The sequence below is a fragment of the Sciurus vulgaris genome (genome assembly GCF_902686455.1).
Source record: "Sciurus vulgaris genome assembly, chromosome: 7".
In the NCBI taxonomy this organism is placed as follows: Eukaryota; Metazoa; Chordata; class Mammalia; order Rodentia; family Sciuridae; genus Sciurus; species Sciurus vulgaris.
The window spans coordinates 121,258,266-121,274,342 of NC_136467.1; the positions used below are offsets into that span (position 1 = coordinate 121,258,266).

The 16,077-nt window shown below is 40.1% G+C and overlaps 1 protein-coding gene across 4 annotated transcripts in view; it reads right to left on the reverse strand.

Moving 5' to 3' along the window:
- Nucleotides 1–894: 894 nt before the first annotated feature.
- The window catches only part of MAPK14 (mitogen-activated protein kinase 14), a 70,524-nt gene continuing 55,341 nt past the window's right edge, over nucleotides 895–16,077 (reverse strand). For 3 of the 4 annotated variants that reach the window (XM_079148687.1, XM_079148690.1, XM_079148689.1), the window contains exons 9-12: nucleotides 13,723–13,802; nucleotides 8,329–8,407; nucleotides 4,319–4,492; nucleotides 1,367–3,715 (exon numbers count right to left, since the gene is read on the reverse strand). In XM_079148687.1, coding sequence (XP_079004813.1) covers nucleotides 3,648–3,715; nucleotides 4,319–4,492; nucleotides 8,329–8,407; nucleotides 13,723–13,802 — 401 coding nt within the window. In that variant the 3' untranslated portion in view covers nucleotides 1,367–3,647. Of the gene's footprint in view, nucleotides 3,716–4,318; nucleotides 4,493–8,328; nucleotides 8,408–9,781; nucleotides 9,862–13,722; nucleotides 13,803–16,077 lie in introns of all 4 variants that reach the window. The other variant, XM_079148688.1, reaches the window with a different exon arrangement.

Here is a 16,077-nt window from a genome sequence, read left to right on the forward strand (position 1 = left end):
GAGTATCTTGCTAAGTTGCCAAAGCTGGCCTCAAACTTGCGATCCTCCTGCCTCAGCCTCCTAAGTGGCTGTGATTATAGGAGTGTACCATACCTGGCAACCCTGACAGCTGGGCACGATTCATTTTACAAAATATATTTTGTGAAAGTTCCCTCTGTGATTATGTTACAAAAATCAAATGAGAAGGACACTATAATACTAAATCTATTGTTTCATTCAAGGAACAAATCCTTGTACCTCATGTGACAACTGGGGTCCTTTTCTCTCACCTCCTTAAGATGCCGGGGGCAGGAATGGAGCCTACAGTTGGTTTGCTTTCCACCACTGCCATCATCCCCAATGGCCAGCCAGGGACAGGCCAGCACAGAAGGAAAAAAAAAAAAAAAAAAAAAAAAAAAAAAACCCAGTCCACACTCTCAAGATCCTCCCAGGCAGGGCCTCACAACCCCCTACCCGGTGTCATTCCTAGGACACTGGGAAAGGAAGCACATCAGTCAAGACTAAGAACCCAGCTGTGAGACTCCATGCCCTTTAATCCCAGGATACAATTTAGTAGTTCTGTAAGAGTATTTTTAAGGGCCATTAAGACAAAGCGGAGTCATAAAACACATTTGCTTAAAAGCTTATAAATAATGTATGCAGATATGTACACATTCAACCTTCTCTCTAGCAATTTTAAAATAAAAACATACTGCTTATAGTCTTAGAATGTCCAAGTTGGTTTCATTTTACAAAGGTGGAAATTGAAGGTCTAGGCCAATAGTCAATCAACTTCTATAAAGGACCAAATGGTAAATACCATTTTGTAAGCCCTGTGGTCACTATCACAACTACTCAACTCGGTACCTGCAGTACAAAAGCAGCCACACGCAATATGTAAACAAATGAGTGTGGTCACATTCCGATAAAAACTTTATTTATGGACAATGAGATTTGAATTTTACATTATTTTTCACATACTACAAAAAATATTCTTCTTTTGATCTTTTTCAACCATTAAAAAATGTAAAAACCATACTTCTCGGGCTACACAAAAACAGGTGGTAGGTGGGATTCAGCCCTTGGGTCATTGTGTTGACCCCTGTCCCACAACACTTTTCCACACACTAATACCTCATTTACTAATACCTCACAACTAATACCTCATTTACTCTTTGCTCCACATATCCACATCAAAGATCCAGATTCTCTTGACCACAGATACACAACTAAGGAGCTCTCTAAATGTTTTCTAAATTTTAGGAGTGAGAGTAAGATCTGCCAGAAATGTATGCCAGGCCACAGTTGAAAGAACATTTATACAATGCCATCTTGTGCACTAAATAAAAACAATCCAGAGAAAAACATAATAAATTTGAGAAACTCATTGAATTTAAAAAATAGGCTTTATTTTAACCAGTGGTATTTTCTGATCTCCTATATGGCATAAATGATTACAGCCAAGTTCATGAATACAAATAAAATAGCAGTTTCCCTCATTCTCTCTTTTGTCTTCTGTTTAGAGAAATCAGGAGATGGGAGCATTATGCTCAGAATCCAGGGAGCTCTTCCACAGGCTCCGTCAGAGTCCAGTCTCCCGGAGCACACAGCTTCCTAACACGTATGTGGTCACGTGCGCAGCCCCCTCTTTGTTATAAGATATTCAGAGCGGTATTTCTGTAGGAAATCACACTAGCATTTATAACCAAAAGTGAATGATGGAATTCATCTTGCTGCGGATGGTGAGGGTCTGGCATATAAGGAGACCAGGCCTTTATGCTCACTTCCCTTTAAAGGGAGCGGGATCCAGGCGAGGTGCACTCACCAGCAGCCTGCTCCTTCCTCCTGGGTCTGCTTGACTCAGGAATTCCCTCTGGAGCATGTATGTCACTGTGGTAATAGAGCATGGAGACACCTTGGCCTAAATACAAGATTTGTCACATGGCCAACACTAGAATTGGCTTTTCACTTTCTTATTACACAGAAAGCTTAGATACATGGGCCCTCGGGTAGCACAAAATGCTTGAAATTCAGAAAATCATGAAAACGATTCTTCTCCACCCCTGAGGATATTTCATCTTTATAAAGGTGAAAATATAAAATATCAAAATAATTTGCCCTTTCTCCCCATCAAAAGGAATCACATTCTTAAAGGATTCTGGCAAAATACAAAATTCTGAAACAAAATTTATTTCTCCCCAAAACAAGACCAAGAAATTAATCAATGTTAAGCTGCCTAGAAGACCCTTTTCCATAGAGGGGTGGAAAAGACACTTTGTGACTTTTTTTTTTTTTAAATAAACATTTAGAGAAAGATAGCAAAAGGAGTTTCTGACCTCACGAGCTTTTATTTTTCACTTTGATTTTCATCATGTCTTAGCACTGGCTATTGGGAGTGAAGAGGACAACTTGTTTTCCAAAGTTTGGGATATTCCTGGGAAAAGCCCTGATCTTTTCCATGACAGTTCCCAAAAAAGTTTGTTGAAAACCAGATGGCAAGAATGAAAATGCTATACATCCATCTATTCCATTTTTTCCACGGTTTTTACATCAAGAGCACCTGGAGTATCAATTGTGTTCATCACAAAATAGCACTGGGGGCTGAATAGAGGATGAAGTCACTTCTGTAATATCAGCTAAGGTGACGCAGGGCTTCACTACCCACACAGATCTTCACAGGGCCTCCTGAAGAGACAGGGAAAGCAGCTGTGCATGCTCTAACAGCAAGACGTGCAAGACACATCCTCACTCTGCTAGAAATCAAGAGCACACAGGAAGCACGCTGAGAGCGGGAACTTGCATCTGACTACTGGGGCCAATACTCAAGAGACCTCTGCACCAAAAGTGAGGGGTGAGCAGAGAAATGGCAACAACACCTGGAGGTGAGGGAGAAAGAGAAGCACATATACGCATGCGCAAACATGGCTGCCTCGGAAGGCTGCCTGGCTGCTTCGGGCTCACAAGTAGCTGTCCAACAGCCCTGTCTACTTGGCTGGCTCAGAACTTCAGCAGTTGCGGTCTTTTAACGAACTATACCTTCTTCTCTCCTCTTAAGGCACAAACATATTTACAGTTTCAGACATATTCTCTCAAGTTCTGAGACCCATACTAAGCAAGATGCTCACAGGCTAGTGCACAGCAGCCAGTTGGTCCTTTTGACTGTCTGCGTCGCTGGCCTGCTTCAGACCTGAAGTAGCCAGAAGGAGCGAGCCTTCTTTCTGTGCCACTGTGGTGTGTGACCAACTCTACTCCCTACCATCAAGGTGGGGCCACAGGAGAGGCCAAAGTGGCAAAAGCATGACCAGAATAGGGACATTTAAAATTTTTTCCTTGTATTTAACATATCCTTAATAAGATGGCAGCCCTTATCTACCTGAGCCAACTTTCAGAAAATGCAGGCAGAGGCTGCCATGGAGTATCCACAACTCCACATAAAGTCACTGTGATCATAGTTTGCTCATATTATGCTCTTACTCTTCCACAAAGACAGACACACACATGCACACACATCAACACACACACATGCACACTGCGCACGCATACACGCACCCCTTCCACTATGGAGGAAATCTTTGCAACAAGAGGCACTTGAATGATATTTGGAGAGTTCCCATGAAAAGGCCTTCCCCTCACAGTGAAGTGGGATCAACAGAACAGAAACCAGGCGCTCAGGACTCCATCTCTTCTTGGTCAAGGGGTGGCGGCACAAAGCTGATGACTTCATCATAGGTCAGGCCTGGAAAGTGGGAAGGAAAAGTGAGGTGTGAGAGTTTAGACTATTCTCTTTGCTGGCAGGCTCTATGCTCAAGAGTCTTCCTCCCATCAAGGTTGGTGGTTTGTTGGGCTACTTCAAAGAACTTCCTGATTACTTATGTGCCACATCCTAATGGAACACTTGATTACACAGAAGTTCAAGATTACATGTATAAGAACCATTTCTTATCTGTCTCATTGCTGAGTATCTCTTCTGTTTTAAAACTCTCTGGAAAAGGTATTCAAAGAAAGCAGAGCACTCACAGCTGCAGCAACAGACAGTTCTGGCTTCTGAGATTTAACTAGAATTCTGAACTTGTATTTTATGGAAAGAATGTGAGAATGGACACAGGAGACATGGGTTCCATTCCTGGCTGTGTCCTTAATGAAGTCTAAGGCAACAGATTGGTCCATCAGAGAATAAATTCAGTCTGCACTGGAGATCCCAACTACAAGTTTCAGTGAGTTGACTATAACCATTCACGGGTTTTTATTTTTCCCACAGCATTTGGTTAGTGGTTTACCTAGAAAAGATTTTTAAATGTAAGCTCTCAAGGTACACATTTATCTTGGTCTTAAGACTTACTTTTCCACTCATCTATAAGGAGGTCCCTGCTTTCAAAGGACTGATCGTAAGGATCGGCCACTGGTTCATCATCAGGATCATGATACTGAGCAAAGTAGGCATGTGCAAGGGCTTGGGCTGCGGTGATTCTCTTATCTGAGTCCAATACAAGCATCTTCTCCAGCAAGTCGACGGCTGTCAGTACCCCAAGTTGGAAGGAAAAATGGAGACTTTTTAACATGTTTCAAAAAATTATGCTGTACTAATAAGCAAACACAGTTTTTACCCTTTATATCCAAACAAAAATTTCTCCTAAGTATCAGATCTAGGATATATTATCCCTTTTTTCCTTTGTATGTGTGTTTGTATTTTGTATTTTTAGAGTACATTTCTGGGCTAGAGTGTGGCTCAGTGGTAGACTGCCTAGTATGCATGAGGCCCTGGGTTTGAAAATCTACACTGTATTTAAAAAATAATAATAATAAAGGAAAAAAAGGGAATTTAATTTTTTTTTTAAAGTTGTAGATGGACACAATACCTTTATTTATTTTTTTAATGTAGTGCTGAGGATTGAACCCAGATATTGCCCCACATATGCTAGGCAAGTGCTCTACCACTGAGCTACAACCCCAGCCCTAAAAAGGGAATTTAAAAACTTTTACTATGAAAAATTTCAAACATACAGAAACAGAAAAAATAGAAATAACAGTACAGTGGACACTCACACATGCCCCCCCATGTAAATTCATTTTTCATTTTATATTATATATATATGTATTATTTTCTGAACTGTTTTAAAATTATAGAGCTACTTTGTACTCTAAATATTTTAGCACAAAGACATCTTCCTTCATAACCATAATATTGTTGTTATGCTCAACAATTTCCAAACATTTAAAATCCTGTTTATGTTAAAATTCCTCCAATTATGTTAAAATTGTCTTTTACAAATCATTTGTTGAAACCAGGATTCAGTTATGGGCCATGCATTGCATTTGATTTGGTTTCTATAGTCTCTCAATCTAGAAAAATCTCTTCTAAACCCTGTTTCTTCCTGGTTCAGATCTGGAAAGGCCCTCTAGTTGTCTTGAGAATGCCTGTTAGGAACTGTCAGGTTGCTTCTTTGTGTTATCATGTACCTACACCCTTGCTTTCCTCTATCCCCTCAATTCCCCAAATCCAGAAGTTATATCTAAAAAATCGTTAAGAATCAGGTTAGACATTTTTGGCAAGAATGCATCACAGGTGATGCTGTGAACTTGATAGCGCATTTAAGGCCATTTGTCAACTGTTAATGGTGTGAAACTTCATCAGTGGGTTAAAATGTTCCCCCTTTTCCCCAAGTAAATAAACTGAGAGTATTTTGGCACCAGGTGAAATCAGTTCCTTTCACTTAATTTTTTTAGCATTTACTGATTTTCCTTCCCAAAGACAGTGATTTCATTAGGGGCTACCGAGTGGTGAAGTTTCTCATCTGTCTTTCTGGTAGGCATGTTCTGAGTCTCAGCACATAGGTAGATAGCACTTGGGAGGATGGCTGTGGTGGTAACTGGGGTGAAGCAGGATTTTTTAGACTTTGCAAATCTCTTCTTGGACATGGAGGGGGCAGGGATGGGTACTAAAGAGAAGGACAGCTCCTGGAAGAGATCAATTGCTATGAAACTGGAGGTCGTGAAAAGCCTGTCTTCCAGCCTGAGTTCAAAGTACTCACAGGAGCAATAAGGGTTTTAGGAGAATACAGAAACAAAGTGAATGTCCATGTGTTGGTTCAAGTTCATAAGTTTACCTTCTGAAGTACTGGGAGAATTGCCTGGATACATATTCTTACCATATTCTTTTCTTCTTAGAAAAGGACATCTTTTCAGTTTAAAACTGAACATGGATTACAGGGTAATCTGAATGTAAAAAATGTCACGTCCTCAAAACCAATACTTTGATGAGTAATAAGGTCAGCGATAAAAAATATTTCTCAAAGATCTTGACAGATGTAAATAAACAAACTAACATCAAAGGCAGTTTAAGTTTTAATTTGCATTTTGGGCAGAACAGTGAAATGAAGTCAGTGACTGGCAAAACAGCTGTTAATATTTATGTCCTTGGTGTACTCCTGCTCAGTTAATATCATGGGCACAAGCTCATGATCAGTTACACCACGTTCTGCCTGCCAGGCAAGGAAGACTCTTACTATAACACTATCACTGTTTGGCAACATGCTGTAAGAAATGTTTGAACTCTGAGAAACATAGAGTTGAGCACCAGATGGACCAAAGTTTCCATTCAACTTTTTAGCAGTCTGTATTGCTAAGTGGCATTTAGTTATTTTCAATGTTTAAATGTCATGATTCCAGAGAATGGGGACACCTATCAGGATGACCTAAATAAGCTGCAGGGCATATATATCTCTGCTTCTCTATAAAATGAAATTGAGAAATCTTTTTGAGTCTGTTAACAGAGAGGCAAACAGTAAGCACTGCCATGTCTAAAGCTTGGGGCTGATAAGATGAAAAAAGAATGGAAGGACAGAAAGAAAGCTACCAGTATACATCTTTTCCCTTTCCACAGCATCCTGGAGTACTTATGGCTCAAAGAGAGCTTCTCACAGATCCTTGAACTAGATAATATGGCTCAAATAATTCACCCAAAGCCCAATGACAGCAAGCCAGGGCAGATGCTAAACTAAACCAAACCCATGATGAGCTGTGGATTCATCCTTGAACATGATAGTGACCCAGCTGAGATCTGACATACTCTCCATCTCCAAGGCTGACATGAATTCATCCATAACTGCCCGGTGCTTCAAAGAGCACACGCTTCATATTGTAAGAATTACTGCAGCCACAGTGAGACTCTTCACAGTCACTATAAAGTACCTCAAAAGGTAAACTTCCTAGCTTTTACCCCAACTTCTGAAGAGGTCACCATAACTGTCAGTCCTCAAAAGGATAAAACTAAATTTGCAGCATAGCCACCAGGACCTTCACACAGAGGGATGACCCACATAGACTTAACACCCTGAGACTGAAGACCCACCCCTATAATATATTCTTCAACAAGGTGGGAAGATTGAGTGTGCTAGCCATCAGCAACAGCCCCCTCCCTGCTTCAGGCAGGTCCTTCTGATCCTTCTGCAGCTAGCATTAGACAGCACTATCCACTACACCCACCTAGAGTCAGGAGCCAGAGCCTCAGGTAGGGCTGCTTTCTGACGTCACCTGAAATGCACATCAGCCCCCCAGTTTTAAGGAATAGAGAAACTATCCCTCCCTCCTTTCCCACTATATCCAATACACATCTAAAGGAAATAAATCAGCATGTTGAAGGAAAAAAAAAAGGAATAGAAGGACCCCCGACCCCCTTTTTTGGTGCTGGGAATTGAACCCAGGGCCTTGTGCATGCTAGGCAAGCACTCTACCAACTGAGCCATATCCCCAGCCCCAAAGAACCCCTTTTTTAGCCAAGGAATACACACTCTCAGTTGCCATTGTCACTTCCTTTTGCCAAGAATCCTGGAGACCTGGAGATGCTGGGGGAAAGGAATATAGAGCTGTTCCTTAAAGTTTGAGATGGTATATTAGCTACACAAAGAAAAAATGGTTAAGCTTCTGAGGGGCAGAGAAAGAAGAGGTGATGAGGAGAGTACTCAAATGTGGAGGAAATCAGGTGGGTCTGCTAAACACTCATCTGTACTTCAGTTGATTCTGTCCTCAACTCCGGGCATGAAAAATCAATGGCAGCTATGAAGAGTCTCAGGTTTTCTTCTGTACCTCTTTCTTCCTGCCCCAACTTTTTTCCCGAGTTTCCCATTATTTTTTCTCTTTTCTTCACTGTACCAGCCCATTTCTCTCACCAAATTGTGATCCAGAAATACATAAACATGTCATGTGATTTTTTAAAATAATCCAACAATACAAACACCAATAAAAAAGATTTAATTAGTGGTACCCTATTTGTTCTAAAGGAAAAATTCTTCTCTAAATTGTTAATTTTCATAAATATTTCAATACCATGAAATGAGGAAATGGTCAACTTACCCAGGGGATTGGCACCAATAAATACATTTGCAAAGTTCATCTTCGGCATCTGGGTCAAAGACTGAATATAGTTTCTTGCCTGTAAAAACAAGGGTCTTCAGAATGACTTTGTTCAACAATGGTACTGCCCTCAAAAAGTCTTGGTCCTGTTAAGGAACGAGTGTTAACTGACCGGCTGCTCACTAAGCAGACTGATGACTACTACCGCTGATTTAAAGACTTCTCTTTTACTGTCTCCCTAACTTCTCCACTTACAATCATCACCTTTATTTATTCCTGCTATCTCTCAGTTACACTTCACGTGAACAAGACTGCTAACTAATTCAGTTCTCTTTCATTGGTTTCCTGATCACAGGATTGGAAGTTTAAAACTGAAATTTAAAACAGAGGCCAAGATACCTAAGAAGTAGTCCTTTCTGAAAACAGCCTTCCTAAACAGCTAAAAGTGCCAGAAAAGCAGTACAGAATCTTTCTGATTTGAAAAGCAAGTTACAGGAACTGGTCATATACACACACATGGTTGCAAACCCTTTTAGCTTGAGTGTGTAGATAAAAAGAGGAAGGGAAAAGAGAGGTAAGAAGACCTGTCTCTCCAGAGAACAATCATCCCTTTAATAAGGACAAATAAAAAGACTGCATGAATATAACTGAAATAGAAACAAAGTCACTGGAAAAGGCCTTCTGTGATGCTAACCTGGTTCCCCAAAATAATAACCTGAAAAAGAAATGCCCCAGTCACCTCTGAGGACAAAACTAGAGTAAGGTTAAATGGTAAAGAAAAGACCTAACCCTACCTAAATATTCATATTTATTCTGTATGATTTGTATATTTTTTTAAAATTTATTTTTATTGTAAACAAATGGGATACATGTTGTTTCTCTGTACATGAAGTAGAGGCATATCATTTGTGTAATCATACATTTACCTAGGGTAATAGTTTTTGATTCATTCTGTGATTTGTGTATTTTTTAAAAGTATAGTATACCCATTTAGTACTGAGTATCTGATAGTTTTTTTTTTTTTTTTTAAATTAACTAAAATCATCTTTGGTCATTAAAAAAAAGGAAAAGCTGCTAATGATCTCTGGTTAACTGCCTTTGATGAAGTTACCATATGATGTCATACCCTAACTATAGGCACAGGACCTACAAAGAAACAAACAGTCCCTTGAGTACCAAATTCATAAAACCAAATATAAAAGAAACATCATTTTCTATTTACAAGCCTATGTTATAGTCTCAATATTTTATTCTCATTCTCAATGAGATGACATTTTATTCCAAATACCAACATCCTGCAATAGTACACAGGTGGTCACCGCCTTAGTAGTCCTCAAGGCACATGCAAGCATTCAGTGACATTAAAAACTGTGTTGGTTACACAGAGGCAATAAAATGAGGATGTGGCCTTCTGAATTGAACACCCCTGTACAGTCAGTCTATTTATTCTCACCTCATGGCTTGGCATCCTGTTAATGAGATAAGCAGGGGGTGTCCCCGTCAGACGCATAATCTGCTGAAGCTGGTTAATATCTTAGATGCCTAGTCAAGGGCATTGTTAAACATACAGTGCAAAAAATAACTTTCAACTCAAATTTCAAGAAAGGTCAAAAAGCCACCTCAACACAAAAAACCTGCTCCCCACCCACCTTGGTCAGAGCCCAAGGTTGCATGTTAAGGCATGCTTTGGTGAATGGCATGAGTTATTAGGCCTGTAGTCAGTGAATGGCCATGCAGATAAGAAAAATGAATTTTCTTTGATGTTAGCATCATCTTTAAGGTCAAATATTTTGGGTTCCCTGGAAACAGATTGCTCCTTGATCCAGGATGCCAGCCAGAGAACTGTCTTCATGTAACTGACAGCCAACACCTGTTGGCCTGTCAGATAAATACAGATGATTGAGAAAATTTTGCCTCAACTTTAGACAAAATATCTGATGTAAGCATTCAAGGAATAGATTCAATTTTTGTGGCACAGGTTCTCCAAGGCACCACCCCTCCAAATTAAGATACAAGTGGAGTGTGGGTTGATAAGCAATGCCAAGTTTCAAAGACATTAGTAGCAGTACATTTAAAACACATGCCAAAAACATACAATGGTAAGTTAAGAAAGGGAAGATGGGGAAGTTTGAGGCTAATGGCAAAGACAAAATAGAAGTCACAGGCTGCTGACCATATCATAGCATGCCACAAATGTCTGTCATTCCTGTTAAGTCTCCCCAATGAGTAAATACATAAACTTCACTTAACAAGCAGCTGGGAGAAAGTGGGCAAATGTTCTGAAATTATCTGCAACAGGGGAACTCTGGGGTTTTCCTTACATACAAGCACATATTTAAGTTGCGCTCCAAGCTTCACTTTTAACTGTGCCGTCAATATTAACACAGACCCCTTCATTTAAAATATCATAAGAACTTTTAGTTTATTATGCATTCCTACTGAAAGTAGAAGTGATGGTATTTGTTGAACCCCCAACATAATTCAATAAACCCCTTTTCTATTCCCTTTCTTAAAACTATTGATTCCCTCCTTCAGCTGAAGCCTTACCTTCGGTAAGAACCCTGGCCAAGTAATTTCACTTTTTATTGGCTTCCCTGAATAATCTTCCCACCTCAGATCATTTTCTGAACTCAACTCTCTGGTGGTCAGATCACTGCTGATGCAAGTTGGAGGTAGGGTATGGGGACAGAGCGGGGCCCTGTGTTCCACTTTGCCTTTCCTGCTCCACAGGCCCAAGGACAGAGGCTGGCAAGTTAAAAAAAGCATTCTCACAACAAACTGTAGATTCACTTTAAACAAACTGCATGACAAACAATACTTTGCATGCCAAGAGAAATAACAGAAGAGGGCTCACACAGTAAGCCAGCACGAGCGGTTTGCCAGTCAGGTCTTCAGACACCAGACACCCAGCAACCTCTCCTCTCCTTTCTGTGAATAGGACTCTGCCTGAACATGTCTGCTTTTGCCTCCTTTTAATCAAAATAGGTGATTTATCCCCCTGCTGTCAGGTTAAGATTATATTTCTGAAGGAAAATGTGAATCAGGCTTTGCTTTCTTAGTATTTTTTCTTCTTTCACTGGTTAACAAAGGAGCTGCGATACTAATCAAATGAATTCTAGGTTTAGGCATTCGTCATGACCATTTATCCCTTACTATGGCACATCCTAACTTGTTCCCAGAATGTCTGATTACTTATTGATTGAATTTCCTCAAAAATGATGGCATCACTACTTCATTACTTTTCAGGACTAATGAAAACGGTTGCAGACTTTGTTTACTACATTTCTCCACTAATGTCTCTTTTAATTTTTAAAATCTTTGAACAGTTTTACTCACCTGGCTTTGTTATTTTTCCATTCTGTACTCCACACGTCATGTGCTTTTAAGATAAAAAGGTCACTAACTTTGGAAAGTGTCACTAACATCAAGTTAGTCTTGCCTACCTTCTTGAATAAACTACTTTTATCCCTTGCCACAACAGTGTAGGGGAAAAAAACTCCTTTCTTATTCCTATACCCAATACTATATTATTTGAGTAAGTTCTTTTTTCTGGACCTCAATTTCATCATGCCCAATGTGTACTAGTGCTATTGAAAGATATGGTGTATCCCACTTCACATCAGATAAAAACATTTCATCATTAAGCTATGTACATGTCTCTTTCTTTAAAATAAATGATGGATTAATGATAGATAAGTACAATTTTACCTATACTTTGTGTTTCAGAACTTCTTGTAACTAACAGCACATACATATCTATAGGGCAGATGGATGGGGTGGGAGAGGGGACTGAGAGAGTTACTAGGGGGCATTCCCAGGGAATGAATTTGCTGTCTCACTCTCATTAGCACTATTCATTAATTAACTGGCTTCTTCCAACCCTCCTGCTGTCCCCCGACCTTTTACTAGCCAATCTTTCTAAGCAAATGCTTTTAAAACAACAACAATAATCACCTGTCCTTCCTAAGCATCATCTCATTTCTCCTTTGAGTCACTCTAATCCAGCTTCTGCTATTTCATAAAGCAAAAGAAACACCTCTTCAGGTTGACACTGTAGTCAATAGTTCTGTCAATGACTTTTATACTGTACAATCACATGAGATTACAGTTTGGATTGTGTTATCAGAATATCTGGGATCTGTACTCAACACTGCCAAATGACTCAATGCATGCCTGAGCAAGTCAAGGCTTTTCTGTGTTCTTGCTTCCTTATCTTAAACAAGGAAATGAAATAGAACCAGCACATCCTTTTACATTCTTCGGAGTGGAAAGAGAGAAACTACTGGGTATCATGGTCCTTTTAAGAGACGTACAGATACATACTAGATGATGGTATTCCTTATTTTGCCAGGGACATGATAACAGTTAAACTCACCTGCTTATGCCTGCCTGAACCACAAGGCAGTCTTCCCAAGTGGGCAAAGGGCCCTTCTGTCAGAAACATAGGAAGAAGAATCCAGGAAGGTGAAGCTGGAGCTTGGCTCCACAGTTCTTTTTCCCCTTTTGTCCAACTGCCTGGCAGCTGATTGAGGGGGAAACAGGAGAAACGCTGGGCTTTTATAGCTTCTATCCTATCTCTGGTCCTCCAAATGACCAATAGTAGAAAATCATAACCAAAGTAAGCCAGAGACACATTCCCATGGCTTCTGTCTAAATCCCTGCTTAGAGAAGAAAAGTGCTAGCTCTAAAGTCTTTTCTCAGGTTAGTTAACTAGTAATTACCAAGGAAAGCTATGGGAGGAAGGATTTACAACTACAGTCCTACAGATCAGATGGTGTGGCAGTGTTTCCCCTGAGTAGTCTGAAGAGTGGGGAGAGAGGGAGCTCGACTGGGAACACACACCTTGCACAGGATGTGTGAGTTGTCAACTCTAAAATAATAAAAAGCAAGTAACTTTTGCAAAGGGACAACAGGGTACATAAAATGCACATTTCATTTTTATCCCACATTTCATTCTTTTAGTTATGAATTTACATGGTGAGGCTCACACTTTGAGACTGAACACTAACCAAAAAGTGAAAAAGCTCTTGAATAAGTGAAACTTCTTGTAGGAGATGAAGTCAGGGCTTGAAAACAGAGACATAAATTTTCTATAAATCTCTTGCAATGAACTTGAATCTCAAATCTCATTTTTACTAAGATACAATTGCCCATAGGAGGTCCCATGATCTAAGTATGTACCCAGACAGAGAGAGCAAAACACACTCATGCATGCAAGCAGGCACATGCATGCACACACAGATGTGTGCACACACAGGTAAACCTCATCTTGGAAGTTGGCACACAAAGTGCACGCGTGTTTACAAACATAGTAGTATCAGAGTACAGACTGCAGAAGGCAAGTGGCAGAGACTCCCAACAGGGCAGGTAATTACAATCAAAGCATCAACTCACAGACTCTGAGGAGATTTTCTTCAAAAGCTCAGCCCCTGGGGTTCCAACGAGTCTTAAAATGAGCTTCAACTGATCAATATCTAATGGTGGACTATAAAGGAAAATGTTGGGACAAAATAAAAATGAAAAAACAAACAATAATAAACAAAATAAAACAAAACAAACAAAATATCTAAAACATAAAAATTAAAAACCCCAAACCAAACCAAACCAAACCAAAATGTGAATTAATCTAGGTCAAGGTTTCTCAAGATGGCCGCTTCAGGGAGGACATATTCCTCCCATACAAAGATTCAAAATGCTGCCACACACATACCCAACTTATATTTATTTTGTACCACTGTTAACACCATGTACTGTAAAGCGAGATGATGTTAGTGGGGTCATAGCTAAAACACAAAGGCTCCGCTGAGTCCATATGCTCGGTCTACACCTACCTTCTCCCCTTCCTCCAAAGCATCGGTACTCAGTCAAGCACACAGTACTGGAAAGTCAAGGGTTACAGAAAAGAAAAAAGCCACAGAGCACAGGAGCTGGGGATGTAGTCTATTTGGGAATATTCCCTTAAGGCTTGACCTAAAGGGCTTGTAATATGACAGTGCAAGGCCTGCAGGGATCTGGAAGCCTGACCACTTGAGCTGCCCTCTAGAAACCTCTCCCTCCCACACTGGCCACAGCAAGCAGAGAACTGTGAGTGACCGCCGGCCGGCAGAGGGCACTCTCCCACTGCGCTTTCTTTCAAGAACACTGTAACAGAGCTGAACAAAGAAGGGTGCAACCTTTTAAAAGCAAAATGAAAACTGAATGCTTAACAAATTTCTCCCATCCTAAAAGCTCTAAATACTAACTCCCAGTATCCAAATCTTCATTCTGGCAGCCAGCACTTCGATATATATTTGTATGTGCACGTATTAACCAGAAAACAAAAAGTTTCCACTTGTCATATTGCTTTTAACCTTGCCTAAGAAAAAGGAAGTTAAAGGAGAAAAAAAAAATTATAAAATAGCTTTTAATACTTTCTGTGAGCATTTGAATAGCTTATCCACATCTGTGCTGCCATTCAGGGGAGGAAGGAGAGGACAATGACCTTCAGACACGACATCTGTCAGGTTTTTCACATGATTAGCCCTTTTTCAACTTTAGGTCTCAGCTTAAACTTCACCCCTCAGAGGCCTCCCCAGTCTGAGTGGTCTGAAGTCTGGGGAGAGAAGTAGCCCTGCTGGGAACACACACCTTGTACAGGATGTGTGAGCTGTCAACTCTAAAATAATAAAAAGAATGCCCCACCCCTTATTCTCACTCTCAACATCATGCTTGGGGACATCACAGCACTTACACAATCTAGAGTTACTTTGTGTGCTCACTGTCTGTCACTTCTCCTGGTCTGAGGCTCTGTGCAGGCGGGAGCCACTCTGCCTGTTCAACACCTGTCTCCAGTACTTAGCTTAACATTTAGTATATGAGGGGCACACAAAATAACAGAAGAGAGAATAGAGCAGGATGAAAGAAAATACTTTTGCTTATGATTATACATGTAAGGGTAAGATGGTGTAACTTAATAACAATGGCTTCTGCAAGCCATAGTTGCCTAAGTTACAGGAATTACTTACGCAATAGGATGACAGGCATCTTGCTTTTTTTTTGAATCCCCAGTTCAGAAATCTGCTTAAATAGAAGAAATTTCTAGACAGGAATCAACAAACCCCAACCCACTGCCTGTTTGATATATAAAGTTTTACTGGGATGCAGCCATGTTCATTTGTTTATATACTGTTTATAGCTGCTTACACACTAAAGTAAGTTACAGGAGAAACCACATGATTTCCAAAGTCTGAAATATTTGCTATCTGGCCCTTTAAGAAAAGGTGTACTGAAGGCTAAGGTAGGAGGATCCAAGTTCAAGACCAGCCTGGGCAACTTGAGACCCTGTCTCAAAATTTAAAAAAAAATAAAAAGGGGTGGGGATATGGCCCAGTGGTAGAGCACCCCAGGAATCAATCCTCATTTCCACCAAAAGAAAAAAACAAAAAGAAAAGGTATGCTGGGTATGCAGAACTCTATCTTAGACCCAAATAACTGTGTCCTATTGAAAACAAGAATAAATTAAAAACAAGTCCATTCACATAAGTTATTTCTAAATTAAGAATAGTTGAAAACTTTGTCATATACAAATGGCAAAAAGCAGTGTGTTCTGAGGGTAAAATTTAAACACAGGTTTCTTAGTTCAAGGTGTTAACCAGAAACATTTTTTAAAACACGTTCGTGGGGGCAGAGCAGGAGTGGGAGAACGAGATGGACATTGTCTTCCTCTAACATAATCAGATTAATTATAATGGAAATCAGTAAAGGATTTGT